Raw genomic sequence first — 18,727 nt, forward strand, 5'->3', positions numbered from 1 at the left:
CTTCCCTGGCTGAAACAGTGGTATTTGGGAATAGCAGTACTTAGCCCTTAGGGTTTTTTTTTTGAATTGTAGGAAAAAACAGAAAGGCCGTACTCAAAAGACAAACAGTGCTCAGTGCTTACATCACCTACTCAGCTAGATCTGCTGATATATCATTATCTTTTCCCTGAATATGAGTTTTTACATGAATTTCATGGTGGTTTGGCAATGGGTGTTGCTACTCTGCTGTTTTATTTACTCCTGGCCCTGGTGAATGTTCTGTGCTGTTTGCTGACATAATGAAGGGGCCATCATTCAAGCTGTACTTGAGCCAGTCCATAATATTTGTTTAGTCTCTTAGCTGGCATCTGTCAAAGAACTTTCTGCTGAATTTCCTGCATGGCACTCGTAGATGTTTTTTGAGAGAGAACATCATTCATTTGCTCACATTTGGGTCAAAGCACAAAGGCAGCTGGGCTGTATCATGAAGTCAGCAGAAAAAATTGCAAACTGAAGAGCAGAATCTCTGCTTCTCAGCAGAAGTAAGGCTCCTTCAGACCTAGTGAGTCAGTAATTTTTCTTGTGTGTTCTGTGAATGTGGAGGATCCCCTTGGAAATCACTCGCCCACTGTAGGAAGTAGCACTTTTGTTGGGTGCTGCATGTGGTGCAGGGCTGAGATTTTCAAGAGTACTAAAGTTTTGGAGAACCAATGGCCTTTGATTATCAGGGGCATCTTTCTCTCTGGGCTCTTTTAAAACACTTGGAAAGCCTGAGGTGTGACTTTGTGGCCCTGGCTGCTTTGGTTGGCAGAGTTGGTACTGACAGTGAAACTGAAGATGTAAAACAGTAACTAAAGAACAAAAGTACCTTGCTGAGAGTCAAAACACTTCAGTCAAGTAGCTTGAAATTTCTATTCTTTAGGACACGAGGGATTTTCCAAGATCTCCACATACTGTTTTCAGATCTCTTGCTCTCTTTTTTCCCTGGGAGACCAGAAAGGACAAAACAGTTTCTAGACACAGACTGTTTTATGGTTCATATCAGCAGAGTGTCTTAAAACCAGTGTTTTGACCTCAGGATTCCAAGTTCTCAGGCGTGGGAGAGTCCTTTTCCCAGAGATATGCCCAAGCTGGGATAGGTATGTATGAGTGTGCTCTGGCCACAACAAATCAGGGAGGATTTCTCTGAAACCACCAGTGTAAAGTTCATTCTAATTCAAAGTGACCTTCCACAGCAGTATCCCAGCAGATGGGACAATTTTTTATATTTTGATCGGAAATTTAATGATTTTTCACATTTTATACTTACAGGAGGCACAGACTTATTTGAAATGCTTTTTTTGTTTCAAGTGACCCCTCTACCAGACCTCAAAGCAAGAATGTTTCTGAATTCAAAGTTCAAATTTAGTCAGTTTTCCAGATGTTTAATACATTTGCATTGGACTTGTTTTGCCCATGCCTGTTCACAGCAGTGAAATTGCCTGAAGAGCTGGTTTATCTTCCTAAGGGGATACAGATTGATCATCTGCACTTTGCAACCCCTGTTCCCTTTGGCATGGTGTCCGTGATATAAAGGTAAGAGTTCAATACCTTCAGCAGAGAATCCCTCTTGCCTTATTTGAGCATGGACAGATGATTACATTTCTCTCGCCCATTTGGAATTCTCTCACCAATCTGGAATTTCCTATGCTAACATTCAATAACTGGTAGCAGCAGGAGACGAGAGCTGAAAAACCACTTCTAAAGCATTTCTTTGAGTCCCAGTGCTGCCTGTGTGCTGGCAATTCCATCTTCATTTGGAATTCTGGAAGGATGCAGAGCGACTGCATTGCGGCACTTTGGGCTGGTCTGACCCAGTCCCATCCCGCGGTGACATGTGCGTCGCAGAGGTGCTGAGGTCACAGCTCATCCCACTTCCCACGACATTCTGTTCCACAGAACCATGGAAAATGCCAAGACAAATCAGACCCAGCTTCAGAGTGAGTCCAGCATCTTAGTCCAATCCCTGGCTGCTAACATCTGTTTCAGAAAGTGGAGCAAACAGAGACTCTTTAGGGTCTGTGCCCCTGGCCATCCTTCCTACTCTGACAAACTGAAATCAAGCCATTATCATGAAGTGGACTTAATATCCAGTGCTCTAGGATGGCTTTGTTGCTAACTGAGCTATTTTTAGTCTCTTCTTCCTTACCATCCTGCTAGTGTACTGCTGACACAGCCAGCAAATCCAGCAGTTTTTTAGGGAAAGGATCTGCTGATACAATACAGATCACAATCTTGATGAGTCTCTTCAGCAGTGATGTTTTCGCTGTGTATGAGATAGTTGGGTTAGTCATGATTTCCAGAAGTGTTCTTGATTAACTAACTCTGACGTGGTAGTACAGATCTGGAAATGTAAGGCTCAGCTAGAAACCTGCCTTAAAGTACTTTTGGAGGCTTCTGAACTGATCTAGTATTTTACTGGATTTTTAACACTATCCTGGGATCTCTCTCCTGGCAAATGTTGTCAAGGAGAGAACTTATAGAGAAAGACTGAGCAGTGCTGTCACTGCACTTGAAAAATATCCCTTTAAATCAAAACATCTGATTAATGTGGATGGTAATTACTGGCACACAACCAGCAGTGTCCACACATCAAGGACAGTGAATCCTGCCTCCATGTCCAGCTCTGCTGCTGCTCCTCAGCTTTTGCCCAAAGCAGCACCACAGGCTCAGTTTGTCTTCACCTTTGGGGCTGTTTTCAGACTCCTGAGTATTTGTCTATAGATTTCCCAAAACCCATTTGAACAATTAATGAAGACAGGCTGAATTTCCCCTGCCATGCGGACAGGTTCTAGGCTGAGTGACCTCTCACAATTCCCTCCTGGCACAGTTTTCTACTCAAATTTCTCTCCTGAGAGGTAAGGGGGAGTGGTGAGGTACCAAGAGCCTTTCCCTGTGCTGAGTTCTTACAATGGATGCTAAAAAACTGGAGCAGGTGCTTTTTACACTGGAATTTTATAGCACCTGGAAATCCCATGTGAAACATTCCTGGTGGATAACACATGGTTGTTTACTTGACCTTGGGCATTTCCTGAAACTTTATCCTTGAGTTTTGTTTTTTGTGCTTCTGCAATCCCTAAGGGAGTTGTTTCTCTGCTCCTCTGGTAAAACCAGCTTCCATGGCAACTCCTGGGGGCTTTCCATTCATTTCTTTACACACACTCAAGCTTTTTTTATTCCCAAACCGCCTTCATGATGATCTAGTCCCCGCTCTCAGCAGTGTCTGCTCTCAAATCACTTCATCTGCACAAATTACTTCCAATCACAAGCCTTCACCCATTACATCAGAAGGGAGTGATGCCTAAAATTCCTGGTAAAGCAACAAACTAGTACTAAAAAGAATCAGACCTCATGGAAAATGACACACATCAGGTGCAGAAGACATGGATAGCGCAGTTTGCACTAGCACTGGGGGAAAAAATTACCTAAAGGTTTTTCATAAATGAGATGCTCGTCAGCTGGAAGCAAGAAGAGGAGGAACATTGGCAGTTCTAGCTACACAGTGCTGGAATTCTGCCTGACATTTTTTTAAAACACAAAATCAGGGGGCAGGAATCTTCATTCCTTCTTGGTTGCACTTCTTCCTTAACACTGCTGATGCCAAATGAAGTTTCAAAATTCCTGTGTTGTTATGAGAGTCCTCTTGAGTGTCACATTCCTCACATCTCTCTTGAGGCTGTCTGTGCAGTCCCACCTTTCCCACGTGTTACCCAGGGTAGCTGTGAAGATGAGGCAGTGGATACATTCACTTCAGAACACACAGGATCCTTTTCTTGAAACAAAACCCTTCTGCACCAATATGTAGTATTCTCACTAACACTGTTAATTCATGACTAGTAACTTCTTTTTGTGCTTGGCCCATCTTGTTTAGGCTATGCTTTTGCCAAGAAAGGTTGGACTAGATGGTCCTTGCAGTCACTCCCAAGCTGGAATTCTGGGGTTCTATGATTCTTCATCATTTGCAGAATATATCCTTCAGCTGAACGCATTTCATACTAAACTTTTGGAGGAACTATGCAGCCTTAAGCCATCTGTATTCAGCACATACCAGAAGCACTTCTCTGAGGGTGAAGTAAATTGACTTGAAAATTAAGTTTAATTGTATTCTTAAGTGTTTTCCTGAAACAGGAACCTCTGGAGTTGTTTCTGTTGCGTTGCAGTTCAGTTCATAGTCAGGAACTCCTCTGCCAATTCTCAGAAGTCAGAGAACTTCATACTATTTCATTAGATATTTTTATTAGAATTTTTTCCCTCTTGAGTCAGATTCCCACAAAGAATAAAAATATTCTGTAAAGCAGTCATAAGGAGGAATAAGCAATTTGCTGTTCCCAGAAGCTGGTGTTAGGCACATCACCTCCTCACTGCCTGTAACAGTAACAGGCAGAGGAATGTATGGGCAACTCAGTGTTTCAGAGAATCATTAAATATCCTGAGCTGGGAGAGGCCAACAGGGATCATCAAGTTCAACTCCATGCTGAGCTTTTGCAGCGTTTGGTGACCAGGGGCTTTCAAAAGGGCTCTTCTGCCAGGGAACAAGAGGACCTGGGGCATTCTGAGTGTATCTACCCTGTTGAAAGATTCTGCCTCTCTGACAAAGACAAGACTTTTAAGCAAGATATTGGCAGTTGCACATGAAACCCCCAATACTGCCCACCAGCAGGGCTTTGCCCTGCAGAGACAACAGTGGGGGCAAAGGCAGCTGTAGCCTCCTGGAAAGGGCAAAACCCAAAACCAACCAATGCCACATGGCAAGGATTAAGCTTTCCCCGGGCTGTACCCACATCCTCAGCATGGTGGAAATTCTGACAGCTCATTTCCATGCCATGAGCAGAGGCAGGATTGTGGGATAGCCCACACCACAAGCTGTGAAAGACTAGTAAGTACCCTGTGAATACATGTGGTGTGTCAAAGGGCAGGGGATCTCTGCAGACAAGAGGTGCTGAATCACAGGCAAGGCTGTTCCTCCCTGACATGACAGCACACAACACATGAAACTGTGTGAAAGGAGAACTTGGGGTTGATATTCTCAGAGCTGATTTTTCCTTTCAGGTTCAGAGTCATGAGGTGGGAAATGTACACTCCTATTCTTATCTCCTAAGTTTCCCAGCTAAAGTGCTCTCAGCTTTTGGGAAGATCAAAAGAAGTTCAATAAATCACCTGCCAGGCTGCAGTATCACAGAAGGAAGTGAAGAGATAAGAATAGAAACCAACAGTAAGGAATCTGTGTGATTTGACCAAAGCTGAGCAAGCACGTTGGATCAAGTCCCTGAAGCCAATCTGGACTCCTTTTCTGGTGCCTTACACTTCCCACTCAAAACCACCCTGAAATCCACATGCCTGAGGCTCAGCAGCACTGACCACCCAACACACATCCTTGCTGATCTCGTGTCCTCACAGCAATAGCTGGGAAGTTGTCATTCCTTGTGTTTCCATAGGAAAATCATCAAGTCTCCCATGTTACAGCTGGGAGTCACCACAGTGCTGGAGCTTCTTCATCTTCAGACCAAGCACAGGATCCTGGGGCACTGGGTGGCCCAGCATGATGCTTGGGTGAACAATAACAAAGGACACCACAACAGAGACCTCAGTTCTCCCCACACCCACACTGTGAGGTCTGGGATCCCCAATACTGCTTAGCCACTTAGACACAAGGGGTTTTCTGCCCTTTTTCCCTAAACATTGTGTAATTATAATTGTTTTTCAAGTAAACAAAGAGTTGCTGAGGGAAGACTCCTGTTGACTCAGACAATAACATGTCAAAGGTTCATGGTTCTAAACGGGGAGTGTTGTGCATGGATATTGTAGTTGTAGCCATGGCTTTGTTACTGAGAAAACTCTTTAAGTTAAAGGGCACCTTTAGTAATAAATTCAAATTTTATTGAGCTAAGAGGAGGCAGTGCCCAGACCTGATCACTAGAGCCCAAGTACCTTGTGAGCAAGGTTAGGGAAGCCAAACAGTGTCTGACCAAACAGGATCACAGAACATGCTGAGTTGGGAGGGACCCACAAAGGTCATCAGTCCAACTCCCGGCCCCATACAGGACATACCAAAATCCCACCATGTGCCTGAGAGCATTGTCCAAATGGTCTTTGAGCTCTGCTTCAGGCTTTGGGCTGTGACCACTGCCCTGGGGAGCCTGTTCTAATGCCTAACCATCCTCTGGGAGAATAATCTTTTCCTAAAATCCAACCTAAACCTCCCTTGACACAGCTCCAGCCATTCCCTCAGGTCCTATCAGTGGTCACCAGAGAGCAAAGGCCGGTGCTGCCCCTGTAAGTGACCCTATAAACCTCCCAGGGCAAAACCAAACTGTCCCATGAAGGGCAAGTGGTGTCCCAACACTTGTTTGGAAGCAAACTCTAGGAAGAAGTGAAAACTCCAGCACTGTGCTCTTTAAATACCCCTGTGCTATCACTGTGCTCTGTAACTATCACAAGAAACCAAATCTGAGTTTTTCTTTAAAAAGACAATTACATGTTAGTACTTCTTTAGCTGCCTTTTAAATGGTTGATTCAGCACTACAGTATTGTATGAACAAGTCTGTTGAGCACTAAATATTCTTGAATAATTGAATTTACTCTGGGAGATGGTGATAAAAGCTGCTGTCATCTGTTCTCAGCTTACTCAGCAGCAGGCAGCAGTAATTTGCTTTTTTTGGAAGGTGATAACTTCAAAGACATCCCAACACCTTTGGTATGTGGAAGCTGGGAAGATCATCCCATTTCACAGAATCACAGAACAGTTCGAGCTGGAAGGGGCTCAGGTCTGAAGGTTAGGTTAGGTCTGAACAGTAACTTCTGTTTTGAGTTGTACTCGACTGCAGGTTTGTGAAGCTCACAATGTCAGTTGTTCCTCTTCAATCTGGTTTTGGGTCTAAGCCTCAAGAAACTTTGCAAACATCATCAACATCCTATTAATTCCATATTAACCCCCACCCAGGGACTGCTTTACCAACATTGCTGTCACCTGCCTAGGAAATTTCAACTTTCTCCTCAGCAGACTCCAAAGCATCTCCCATTCTCACTCTCCTAAAAACAGACAACAACTGAATTTTCACCCCAGGATCACCTTCCCCACCCTCCCTGGCCACAATTTCCATTGTTCCCATTTCCAGTGCTGGTTTCCAGCTGTCCCAGAGGGGTTTGGTGCCATTACCTGGGTTTCACAGGATTTTCTCCACCATCAGCAGAGTCAGGGACTGGATCCTGAGTCTGGGAATGGATCCTGAGTCAGGGACTGGATCCTGGGTCAGGGAGAGAACCATAAATTTGGACTTAACCACAGTTCCAACTCTGCCATTTTACAAGGGGGACAAAAAGGCCCTTTGGGGACCAACACAGGCAGCTGGACAGTGAGGTGAGGGTGGGGAGTGACACCCCAGCCCCTCCTGCACCCCAAGGCCAGACACAGCTCTAAACTGGTGATCCTCCAGCAACATTTGTAGGGTCATCAGGCCACCAAAATATGTTTGAACTTCTTTAATAGGACTGTATTGACAAGCCAAACTGTTTCTTTTTATTGATGTTTTTCATGGAGGTTTTCATAGTTTCATTGGAAGTATTTATCTGTCAGATTCTGGTTTTGGTCAATGAGAAGCAAAAGTTCTCTTTCCATTAAAAAAATACATGGTATGTGCTCAGCAGGCAGAGTTTCACCCAGCTCTGGATGCAGATCCATGGTGTGAGCCCCACTCAGCCCAAGAGGACCTGACCCATCTCCTCACCTGGCCAAAGTGACACCAACTCATCCTGGGGCTCCTCAGTTCCCCTGTGTCCCCCTGGCTCCATCTGGGACAGGTCACCTGCTGTGCCTTCTCTTGCTTGCTTTTGTAGACTTCCCACTCTTAGGAAGCTCCTTGAACACAGAAAGGAATAAAAATTATAAATTGAGGAGGGGTAGAAATGAGGGCAGGGAATCAGGTGAGACCCTGTGGGAAAAGATGTCCCAACATCCCCGTTCTCTGCCCCACAGGCTGGGCTGCCCTGCACATCTCAGCCCCCTCTGCTCCTGCTCTAGGACAGGTTTGACTTCCTCAGGCTCCCCTCTGCTTCTCCAACAGGGCTGGCACTGTCCCCCTCTGGCCCTGGCACCAGGAAATTTGGTCCCACTGTTGGGTGGCTGCTGTGAGCGGTGAGTCCCAGCAGGACAGCCTGGGCACATCACACAGATTAACAGCCAGAAAGGAAAATGTTACCATCAGGAGGAAAATAGAGGTGTGCTTCAAAATAAGATAAAATTGGCGCCTCTGGAATAGTGATGGGAGAATGCAAACAAGTTTGGTGTGCATTAGCACTCCCTGAGCACTCTCCCACAGAGCCTGGAGGGCTCAGCCTATTGTCACCTGCTGAGCAACATGGGAGGGTGGCAAAATCTGCAGGCAGATTGAATTTACCTGCCTTGTGCATGACAAGTTGGCAGCCTCAGGCCAAGAGGGCTGCGGGCTGTTTCAACAAGATGAATTGTGCATTTGCCCTGGTTTCATCCCCTCACAGCTCTCTGCACACCTCAGAAATTCCCCTGCTTTGTTTCCTCTATCAGTCCTGGCTCTCCACCCCTGGCATGAGCCAGCTATGTGTGGCCTCACTAGAAAAACTCCCTCTGACTCCTTCCATTCACGTTAGTAATTCTCTGACCTCATTCCAAGCTTTACAGCTGGGCCAGCTCTCCTGGGATGAGGAGAGACGTGTCCCAACTGCTCCTGCACTGAGCAGGTTGGGAGCATGTCAGCTCCTGCTGCCAATCCTCCAGGGTTTGAGGCATCACCACCACCAGCCTGAGTCATTGCCACACCTGGCTGTGGTTACAGGTGGCCAAGGAGCCCATGGCACTGACCTAACCCACCTCAGCACTTTAAACCAGCCAGTGGTTTTGTGGGATTTTATCTGGATTTAAGCATTTAACAGCAGGGGGAAGCCTGACGTGGAGAGCAGCGTGGGCATGGCTTTTTATATAGTGCCCGTAGCATTTGTAAAATTATCTTCTGAGTACAAAATATCTGAGTCATCCTGGGATATCACTGCATCTACTTTTAGATCTTACCATGTGCTCTCCTCTACCACAGTTTATGAGGAAAGAGTCTTTTAAACCATCAGGAAAAAGCTCACGCTGCCAACTCTTCCTCTTCTCTCTCTGGGCTTTGGAAACTTCAGGGGAAACCAAAAGGGATTTTCATCCTCTTAATGTTAATTAGCTGAAAAGGCAAAATACCTTGTGATGAAGCCACAGGTGGTTTGAGTGTGGTCTCTGCGCAGTGCCCATCCTGGCTTTTCCAGCAAAGCCCAGTTCCTGGAAGCCCAGCAGGACTCACAAGTGTGTTTGGCCACACTTATAAAGGTTAAAATTTATCGGAAAGATCTTCCTCAGTCACCCTGCCTAGGAGCCCACGTGAGAAGAAAATTCCCTGTGCAGAAATTCCAGCTAACTTGGCATTGAGGGGAACAGGGTTGGGAGGAGACTGAGGAGAGGCTCCAAATCCCCTGAACAGAACATGATAACAATGTGTGGGTGCTCAGGAGATACCCTGGCAGAGCAAGTCAGTCTCGTGGCACTGAGCTGGGGAGCTGCTGATGGCACAGGGCATCATCCCCTGCCAGCCCCTTGGTGCTGCAGTGGCTGGTGGCAGGGGAAGCTGGCAGTGAGTGCAGAGCTCTCTCACACAGGCTGGGCCATGTTGTTATTTAGTCCCCCTCTCCTGCTTCACTGAGCTGAGCTCTGTGGTCCCCACTGCAACCTGCCAAGGCACAAGGGAGCCAGACATGGTGCCCTAAGGAGGGTTGGACATGGTGGACCCTCATTCAGTGTGGGAGGCAGTTCCTGCACTAACAGCTCTCCATTCCCGTTCCCCTTCAGACCAAGGGCTTTGTGCTGAGTCAGGATAACTGCAATGCAGCAGGCTGGGAATCCCTCAAGGAGCTGCAGCCAAAGCCAGAGGCTCTGGCTGCTCCAGCCTTCAACCCATCAGCACTGGCTGTCCTGCCTTGCACTCTGCCTTGGAGCAAAGTGCTGCAGCTGAGCTCCAGTTCTCACTGTGCTCTGATGGAAACCCTCCTCGTGTCCTGCCCCAGGTGCTCTCAGACCCTGCAGAGGCCTTGGCTCCTGCCAAAGGACTTGGAGAAAGCAATGCTCAGAGGCTGAGCTGCATCCCACTGGGATAAAGCAGCTTGGGAGGGCAGAGATCAGAAATGGTAAAAACTGAGCATTGGGAAGGGGAGTTCTGGTCCCCTGTGAAGCTCCTTAGCAGGATTTCAAGGCCAGGCTTGGTGAAGCTTCAAGGAGATTGCCAGGACTGAGGGGATTCCCAGGATTAGCCCAGGCTCAGTGCAGAGGGGTGAGTGCTCCCCTCAGCTGCTTTTCAGCCATTTGCTTCTCTTCTTCCCTGCCTGAACTGACCCAGGACAATGCCAGGGTCGCTGAGCTGCTTCATCCTCAAAGCCCAAAACTGGGGTGAGACATTGCAAGTCTGGGATCCCAGTTCAAGCCTGGGATCCTCAGTTCAAGCCTGTGGTGCCAGGCAGGTGTGAGCACACATCCAGGGACTCCCGAGCTCTGGAGCAGTGAAGAGGCAAGCACTGCCCCTTGAGATCATCCCCTGTCATCCAGACTGCTGTGGATTAACTTGTCACTGCAGGAAGAGCCTGGGATCTGTCTGTGAGCAGTGAGGGGAGGGTAAAATTCCCTTCTTCTGCCCTCAGCTTCCTTGCACAGAGGAAGTGCGGGGGCACTTTCAGGTAGCATTCGCTTCAGAGAGCTTTAAACAGCTTCAAGCTGGGGGGAAATATCATCTTGTGAACCACAAACTATTTCTGGCATCTGCTCCACTAAAAAAGAACTATAAAAAGTCAAACTCATTCACAGCATAAAATGTAGCTCTGCGTCATCATTGCTACAGGCTGGAAAATGCCAGAGGAGGTCAGTCTTGTTGACTTCCCTAAGCAACATCTGTTTATATAAAACCTCCTGCAGTCAGCAGAACTGTCCCAAGCCCAGCTCACTGAGCACACAGCCAGGTCTGGGGACAGAGCTGGGGCTCAGGGGGACACACTTGGGCTGACCCAAGAGACACGAGTGTCACCCTGGCCACAAATCCCAGTGCAAACTGTCTGTGTCATGCTGGCACACAGCCTCACTGTGGCTCAGGGGGCAGGGGTTGGCTGGGGCTGTGTGATCACAGAATCCCAGAATGGTTTGGGTTGGAAGGGATCTTCAAGATCACCTTGTTCCAATGCCCTGACACGGGCAGAGATGCCAACATGTGGGAAAAACAGACAATATCCAGGGTCAGATATGATGGTCTGGGACTCCCAGCACCACCTCCAAGTGAGACTAGGAAAGGACTCGGTTGACAGAGAGGTGTATGATAAAATAACTTCTTTGGTTTCTTTCTTTAGAAAACATCTTTCACACATGGTATAAAAACAGGTAGTTAAGAAATAAATTTCAGACTAGCTGTACCAGTGAGTTTGGGGCATCCTCCCCCTTCCTGTGCCTCAGCAGCAAACTCTCTTCTCAAACAAAAGCATGATAAAAATCTCAAGCAAATCCTCAGTGAGAAATACTGTTAAATGACTAAAAGCCCCAACAAGCCCAAACTTACACAGTTTAAAACAAAGCCAAACCATTTTCTATAAAGAGAACCATGTTCTTCCCCAGAAATAATGACCATGGATGCAGGTTTTTCTTATGATAAAATATTGACTCTTGCTGAGGGCTGGAAAATCTATGGCCAACACCTGCTGAGCTCCCAGGAGCTGCCCCAGCAGCTGGCAAGGGGATACTGCTGCTCACACATTCTATCCTATCCCATCCCATCCCATCCCATCCCATCCCATCAGCAGTGACACAGCTGCCATAGCACGATGCCACTCTATCACTCATCTCTCATGCTGCTTTTCAAGTTATGTTTGGAAAGATGAATAAATTAATGAAGCCTCAGAAGATAAAAACCAAAACAAAGAGCACCCAGAAAGTCCAGTTCATGCTCTCAGCGCAGCTGGAAGCGCTCACGGACTTTCTCCTCAATGGAGTGGAGCTTGACCACGCGCAGCGCGTCCAGCAGCTCCTTGGTGACTTCAGAGTCCTCCTCCTTCTTGTGGGTGAGGAAAGCCCGGATTTTCTCCTGGATGGCTGCCCTGGTCCATGCTGCCTGCTTCTTTGGTGAGTGCTCCAGGATCTGCTGCAGGCGCTTCAGCTTCTTGACGGGGATGTTCTGGTACACCACAAAGTCTATCATGGCCTGGTCACAGTCATCATCATCTGCAGCTGGTGGGGGAAAACAGCCCGGGGTTAAAGGGACACGGGACAGCAGGGCACAGCCCTGCCAAGGCTCTCTGTGGGACATCTGCCCACAGGGCTGGTGAGTATCCCAGGCCTGGAAGCGTTCAAGGCCAGGTTGGATGGGTGTTGGAACAACAGGGTCTAGTGGAAGGCTGAACTCCTATCAGTGATGCACCCTGCAGAGGGCAGTTGGAAAACAAGGTGTAGAAGTTCTGTAGAAAGTCAATGTACCTATTCCATGCTCCTCCCCATCAGGGAATAAAAGCCCAGACAAATCTGATGCAATTGCAGTAAGTATTTACACATTCTTTTTCCTGAACTTTCTGTTTCCCCCGGCAGATTTGTAACCCTTTGTAACAGATTTGTAACAGGACCAGCCCTAAGCACAGCCCCAATCAGGGCACTGGGGTGGGACAGATCCGGCCCTGGCTGGTGGAAGCTGCTGGAGCGCATCCAGCATCAGGAATGAAAACAGAAAGAATTTTCAACAGGTCAAGGCCAAAGGATTACTCAATCAGGGAGAGATTAGCCCAGTTTCATGCCATTGCAGTCTGGGAATAGTTTCACTGGTTATAGTGGGGTGGGTTGAGCTCCAGTGCTCCGGCTCTGCCTCCCCAACAGGCTCAGCTTGATAATCAGATCCCTGTGTGGCTCCTGAAGGAATCATAACAAACTGGAGTTAAAAAAAACCTCCAGCTCCCATTGCTGGGGCCTCCTCCCTCTATAAATATCTGCAACGGGCTGGTGTGGCTGCGGGGGCCGGTGCCTGACGCACGTGCTGCTGACACTGCTCTGACCTGGCCATGCCCACCCCGGGACTGCATCCCACTGGTGACGGAGCTTTCCAGTCTCTGTGTCAGGATCACACTCCTGGCAGGGAGCTCATGGTGTGAGTCAGGCTTTGTAAGGAGAAATCTCTGTGCTGGTGATGCCAGGAGAGTGAGGAAAAGTGAGAGCTGCCCAGAGGGAAAGCCTCCACGTTCCCTCACCACACAGGAAAATCTTTTAGAGCCACGGGATGTCCTGAGCTGGAAGGGACCCACAAGGTTCATTAAGTCCAAGTCCTGGCTCTGCACAGACCACCCAAACCCCCTACAACATCCCTGACAGCTTTTGCCATGACCACTTCCCTGGGGAGCCTGTTCCAGTGCCTGACCACCCTGTGGGTGGGTTTCATTAAAGCTTTTCCACCAAGCTTCATCCTGGTGAAAGAATGACATTTTTTCACTCCAGAAAAACCTCCCCTGGATGTGACGAGGTCCCCATTGCTTTTCAGATTTTCAGGACACGGCAGTGGATAATCTCATCCAGGCTCACTTTCCCATTAAAGGTTGGACCAGATAAATTTTCTAAGTCCCTCCCACCTGAGCTCTTCTATGGCTTTATGACTGACACCACGTCTCCACTTTTACACCTGACAGGTCAAAATCCACCCCATACCAGCTCCAATGAACCTTGGGCTCTGCTCCACTCAACCTGCACAAGACCAGGCTGCCATAAAAGCTTCCAGGAAACAGGTGCAGCCAGGAAAAGGGAGTGCAGGAGCTGTGCCAAGCTGTGCCTCAGCTGCCAAAATCCCCTGTTCCAGCACTCCCAGTTGTCCCTGGTAATATCCAGCAGGATTTCACTGTCACCTCTTTGTTCTCACTGTGCAGTGACTGTTGCTTAAGCCCAGCACCCTGTCCTTGCTCTATGGGACTGATACTGGAAGGAGATGAAGGGAGACAATTTCATCCATAATTATTATTCATTATGGATCACTCCATGCTTTTACAAGCCATCTCACCTCATTTGCATCTAACTAGGAGAAAGTCATGAGGAAGTTTGCTCTCACCCTGGCAGCATCAGTCCTGGCATGCTGTGCCCGTGGCTCACCTGCTCCCTGTGTGCTGTTGCCTCTGCCAGGTCTGCAGGACGTGCACAGGGTGTCGTGGTACTTGTTGCCCTGCACGTTGGTCACCTTCCCCTGCTGCTCACAGTTCTGATGTGGCTGGCATGGGTTGGTGCTGGAGTTGGAGGAGAAGAAGCCGTGGGGGCAGTCATGGCACTGGGTGTCCTCAAAGGGGGTACCTGTGCATGGGGACACAACGGGACTGTCAGGTGACAAACTGGCACGGGAGCAGAGGCAGCAGCTGGGGATGATGCCAGATACCCTCTGAGCATGAAGGTGGAGTTTTGGAAATGATCACTGCCAGCATCTCCCCTGGGAATTGCATGTCCTCACACAGGGCAAACAGCAGTGCTGATGAATTGTCGGCAGCCCACAGACATGAGAGGACAGCAAGAGGACATCTCACTATGAAAAGGCCACATCCCAGGCAGGAGCCAGCAGCCAGGCTGGTGGCTGAGCTGCCAGGGCAGCCCTGGTTCCCAGAGCCCTTCCCAGAGCCGAGGCCCCCGAGCAAGTGAAAGTAAAAGTCTCAGTGGAGGTGAAAGCTGAGCTGGCCTTGGCCGCGCTGTCGCCGCTGCCCTGGCTCGGGGCCAGCGCCTCCCGTGTGTCACAGCGCTGATGCCACACGGGCAGGGCTGCACCGAGCAGCATTCCCGCTCCCTGGGAGCAGAGGAAGGGCTCTGGGGCAGGAGATTTCCCACCCCTTTCACCTCCTCTTCACGAATCAAGTTACAAGCAGTTTCTACACTGTTGCTGCCTTTAGGCTTTCCCAGAAGTCTGATCTTTCAGGTCCCTCCCAACGCAGACCATTCATAAGGCCCAGCCATAACCCCCAACACTGGAGCCACTATTTACAGATGGGAATTCCCAAAGAAGTTTGTTTGCCCAGGGGGATTGCACAAGGATCAAAGCCCTCATCCAACCCAAACAGCAGCAAACTCTGCCTACAGCCCCAGTGCACCTTCCCCATCCAGACACCAGCACTGGCAGGGCCAGGGCCCTGCCCACCACACTGGACCCTCAGTCCTTGCTGTGGTGTTCAGGCAGCTGGGCTGGGGGGCAATTCTCCCCACACAAGAAGTCATTTGCAAAAAATAAATAATAATAGAAAAACAAAAAAAAAAAACCAGCTTCTCTTCAAATACCCAGCTTGCTTGCATGGCTCCTCAGTCCTAAAGCCAACCCTCCAGACAAATTTCATGTTTAATTTCAAAGTGTTTCTCTGTAATGCCTGGAGATCTTCTTCCCCCTTTGCTGTGTTACTGCATTTTGTCCTGTCCTATAGAAAATTAAACCCCAAATCTCATTTATAAACATCAGCTGAAGACAACAGATATTTTCCCTGTGGCTGGTGAGCCTGGAGCTCTTCCATGTCACACATGGAAGGACTTGACTCCATGCTTCAAAAGCCTCCCTACTTCAAAGTGTGAAGCAAGATGCTGCTGGGTTTGCTGGTGCTGCCCACACTGGTTTGCCATCCCCTGCTGTGGTTTCCAGGCAGACCCTGGTCCTCACTGATGAGTTTACACACATTTGGAGCAATTAAAGGACCAGAGAAATCTGTACCAGGGAAACAACAGGAGAATAAATCCCCTAAAATACCTTGGGACTTAGATCACACAAGGAGATGGAATCTCAGGCTCAGGAGTCAAAACAAAGCTGGTTTTGTGGATTTGTGACCTGGCTGTGTGTCCAGTGTGTGTTTTCAACACAGCCTCTCCAAAGTGCTCACTGAAAAACCACAAAACTGGCCCCAGAGCTACACACATTCCTCAGCCCTGCCCTTACATCATCAGCCACCTTCTTCAGCCCAGATGATCAGCATTCCCAGCTCCCGGGCTGCCTATGCAAGGAGAAGGGAGCCGATGAATGCTCGGGAGCAGCTTGGACTGTCCCCGCTGCCTGTGGCACAGGGCCAGGGGCTGCTCCGGGGATGGCCAAGTCACAGCCTGGCTCTGCCTGCTGTGGCAGGTGAGGCAGGGAGCTGGGATTGGCACATCCCATCGGAGTGTGCTGCTGGGGATTTCAAAAGCTTTCAAATTGATAGCTGTGGAAAAACCCAACCAAATTCCTCCTTGGAAAAGAGGCAGGAACAGCTGGCAGGGACGGCCCTGTGCCAGCACCAGAGCTAAAAGGGAGCCGGTCAGGCTATGGGCAAGCACTGGCTGCTGCATTTGGCTGCTGTATTTGCCTTTGATTTTTATCTCCCGCGGAGATTTTGGGGCGTGACAGGAGCCGTGTGAGGATGAGCGGTGCTCGAATTACTTACCCGGCTTCAGAGCCCCGGCGCCGGGCGGGCACTCGGAGTGGCGGATGCACAGCTCCATGTTGGAGTAGTAGCCCTGCTGGCACTGGCAGGCGCGGTTGTGCGTGGCATTGCACTGCTGCACCTCCACCTGCTTCTCCCCGCAGATGACGTTGCAGTAGCGGCACTTCTCCAGGTAGTTCCAGTACTGAGTGTAGTGCAAATCCGGGCAGGGCTGGCACAGCGTGGCTCTGTCCCTGGAGCAGTGCTGTGCCACGAAGGTCCCCGGCGGGCACTGCTGGCAAGTGATCCTCTCGCCCGTCACAGCATCCTTCCACTGGTACGTGGGCTGGGCATTGCAGGCGAGTTCAGCCAGCAAAAGGAGGAGAGGGGGGAGCATCCACTACGGCAAAGACAGCGCAAAGAGCCCTGAGCTCATCCTCGGGCAGAGGCGGGAGCAGCAAACGCGGCTGCTGCTGTTACAGAACTTGTTATTGTTGTAGAGACAAGAAATTGTTCTCCCTCCCTATGCTGTTCCCAACCCAAGCACCAGGTGCTGCCCTCCTTTGCCATCCCTGGTGACAGAGCATCCTTCCCAAACCCATTTGTCACGCATTCAGAGCCCAATTTCCCTCGCTCAGAACCTGGAGCAACTCCAGCACATTCCCCTCTTCCACCCCAGTCATTTCCCCACCATTGCAGCAAGAGACACCTTTGCAAACCAAGAAGCAGAAGGGAAATTTTGCAGACTAGCAGATACAAAGCATGCTCCCTAGGACCTTTAACACTTTTTGGAAACCCAGATGCTCAGGATAGGACTGAATCCCAGAGCTTGTGGATCCTCCCTTTCCTTTCCAAAGCCCACGTGCCCAGCCTGACAAGCAGAAGATCCCTTACCTTGGGTGGATGCCTCCAACTGGGCACATGGCGGGATAGCATCGCAGCGAGGGCTTCCGAGCGCCGGGATCACAAACCTGGGGGGACAGAGAGGGTTCTCAGAGGCTGCTGCTGCCTGCGCGGGGGCTCCCCTCTGCAGCAGCAGGCTCAACGCGACCGGCCAGCCTAAAAACAGAGCGAGATGGGAAAGGGCTGATAGGTAAAGGCTGATGGGGAAGGGCTGCTGGGAAAGAATGGGTTTCCTCGCCTGCTCTCTTCCCAGTCAGTCCTTCCTCCGAGGGAGATGCCGGCTCTCCCCAGCGCAGGGACGGGGCAGAGCCTTATAACGGCTGCGGGCGAGAGGCTCTGGGCACCCCCGCACCCACGCAGAGCCAGACACGTGGGAGGGAAACCACCCCCAGCCCACCGCAGCTGAGAGGGAGCAGGAGCTGGTGGGGAAGCAGCCAAGATCTCCCTTTCCTCCCCTTCCTCTCCATCCCCATCCCCATCCCCATCCCCATCCCCATCCCCATCCCTCGGGACCGGCTCCGCTCACCGCAACTCCGCCTCGCCCCTCCGCTCCGCGCCGCTCCCCGCGGCCGGCAGCGCCTTTATAGACCGGTCCCTGGGAAAGACCCCTCTTGGGCAAGGGGAGGTGACAGCGCCGCTCCGTCTCGGCTCCCCCCCTCCGGCTCCATCCCGGCCCCGAGCCCTTCCCGGTCCCCCGCCGCGGCGGCACCGGCTCCGCCTTCGCCTCCCGGCGCCCTCCCTCGCCCGAGCGCCGCTTTCGCTCTCGTTTCTGCACTTGCCTCTAAAAGCGAAGCTTTCGGAGCAATGAAGTTCGTTTACCTGTGTGGAGGAAGGAGGCGAGTGGCATTCGCTGTTTTTCAAACCTTCAAGTTTTACAGGGGGTTGGTGGGAAATCGTTTTCTGGCAAGGGGAAAGGCAGGGAAATTCCCCTGTGAACGTTCTGTTCCCCGGCTGGAAGCGCCAAAGAACTTCCCAGTAAGAGCAGCTGCCTCCCGCTGGGAGCTTGCCCCGTCAAAGGCAGCCCCGAGGGGCCGGTTCTGCCTCTGGCTACGGGCACTGAAACCGGCGCTGTGGGCAGCATCGCTCCGGCTCTGCCCAGGGCTCCGGGATCAGACCCCATCCCACTCCTCCTCCGAGGGCACTGACCCTGCCAAAACAGCCCCGATCGCCAGTGCTTGGGCACTGCATTCCTAAAGCCGGCTCCGAGCTTCAACCCTCTCCTTTCAAGAGCGCCGAGGATGACACCACCTCCAGCTGTAACACTAAACACGGGCACCTTTTGTGGCACAACATCCAGCAGCTAAGGAGGTCAGCATTTAAATCCCTTATAGGTGACAGTGCACTAAGTCTTGGACCCCAAGGATTCAAATGAAAACTGAACTCAGCCTTGCAG

At 50.1% G+C, this 18,727-nt stretch overlaps 1 protein-coding gene across 2 annotated transcripts; it reads right to left on the reverse strand.

Annotated features, from left to right (window-relative positions):
- Positions 1-11,494: 11,494 nt before the first annotated feature.
- TNFRSF6B (TNF receptor superfamily member 6b) lies at positions 11,495-18,276 on the reverse strand. 2 transcript variants are annotated; one of them, XM_030963397.1, is made up of 5 exons: positions 18,154-18,276; positions 17,326-17,402; positions 16,453-16,831; positions 14,168-14,362; positions 11,495-12,277 (listed from the first exon to the last, which is right to left on the reverse strand). In XM_030963397.1, exons 2-5 carry the CDS (start codon positions 17,365-17,367, stop codon positions 12,000-12,002), a joined length of 894 nt encoding a protein of 297 aa, XP_030819257.1. In that variant the 5' UTR covers positions 17,368-17,402; positions 18,154-18,276; the 3' UTR covers positions 11,495-11,999. The 2 variants fall into 2 exon arrangements, with proteins under 2 accessions (XP_030819257.1, XP_030819256.1); XM_030963396.1 differs by lacking the exon at positions 18,154-18,276 and adding an exon at positions 17,861-17,983.
- Between the last annotated feature and the right edge of the window lie 451 nt (positions 18,277-18,727).

This window comes from Camarhynchus parvulus, chromosome 20 (genome assembly GCF_901933205.1).
Source record: "Camarhynchus parvulus chromosome 20, STF_HiC, whole genome shotgun sequence".
In the NCBI taxonomy this organism is placed as follows: domain Eukaryota; kingdom Metazoa; phylum Chordata; class Aves; order Passeriformes; family Thraupidae; genus Camarhynchus; species Camarhynchus parvulus.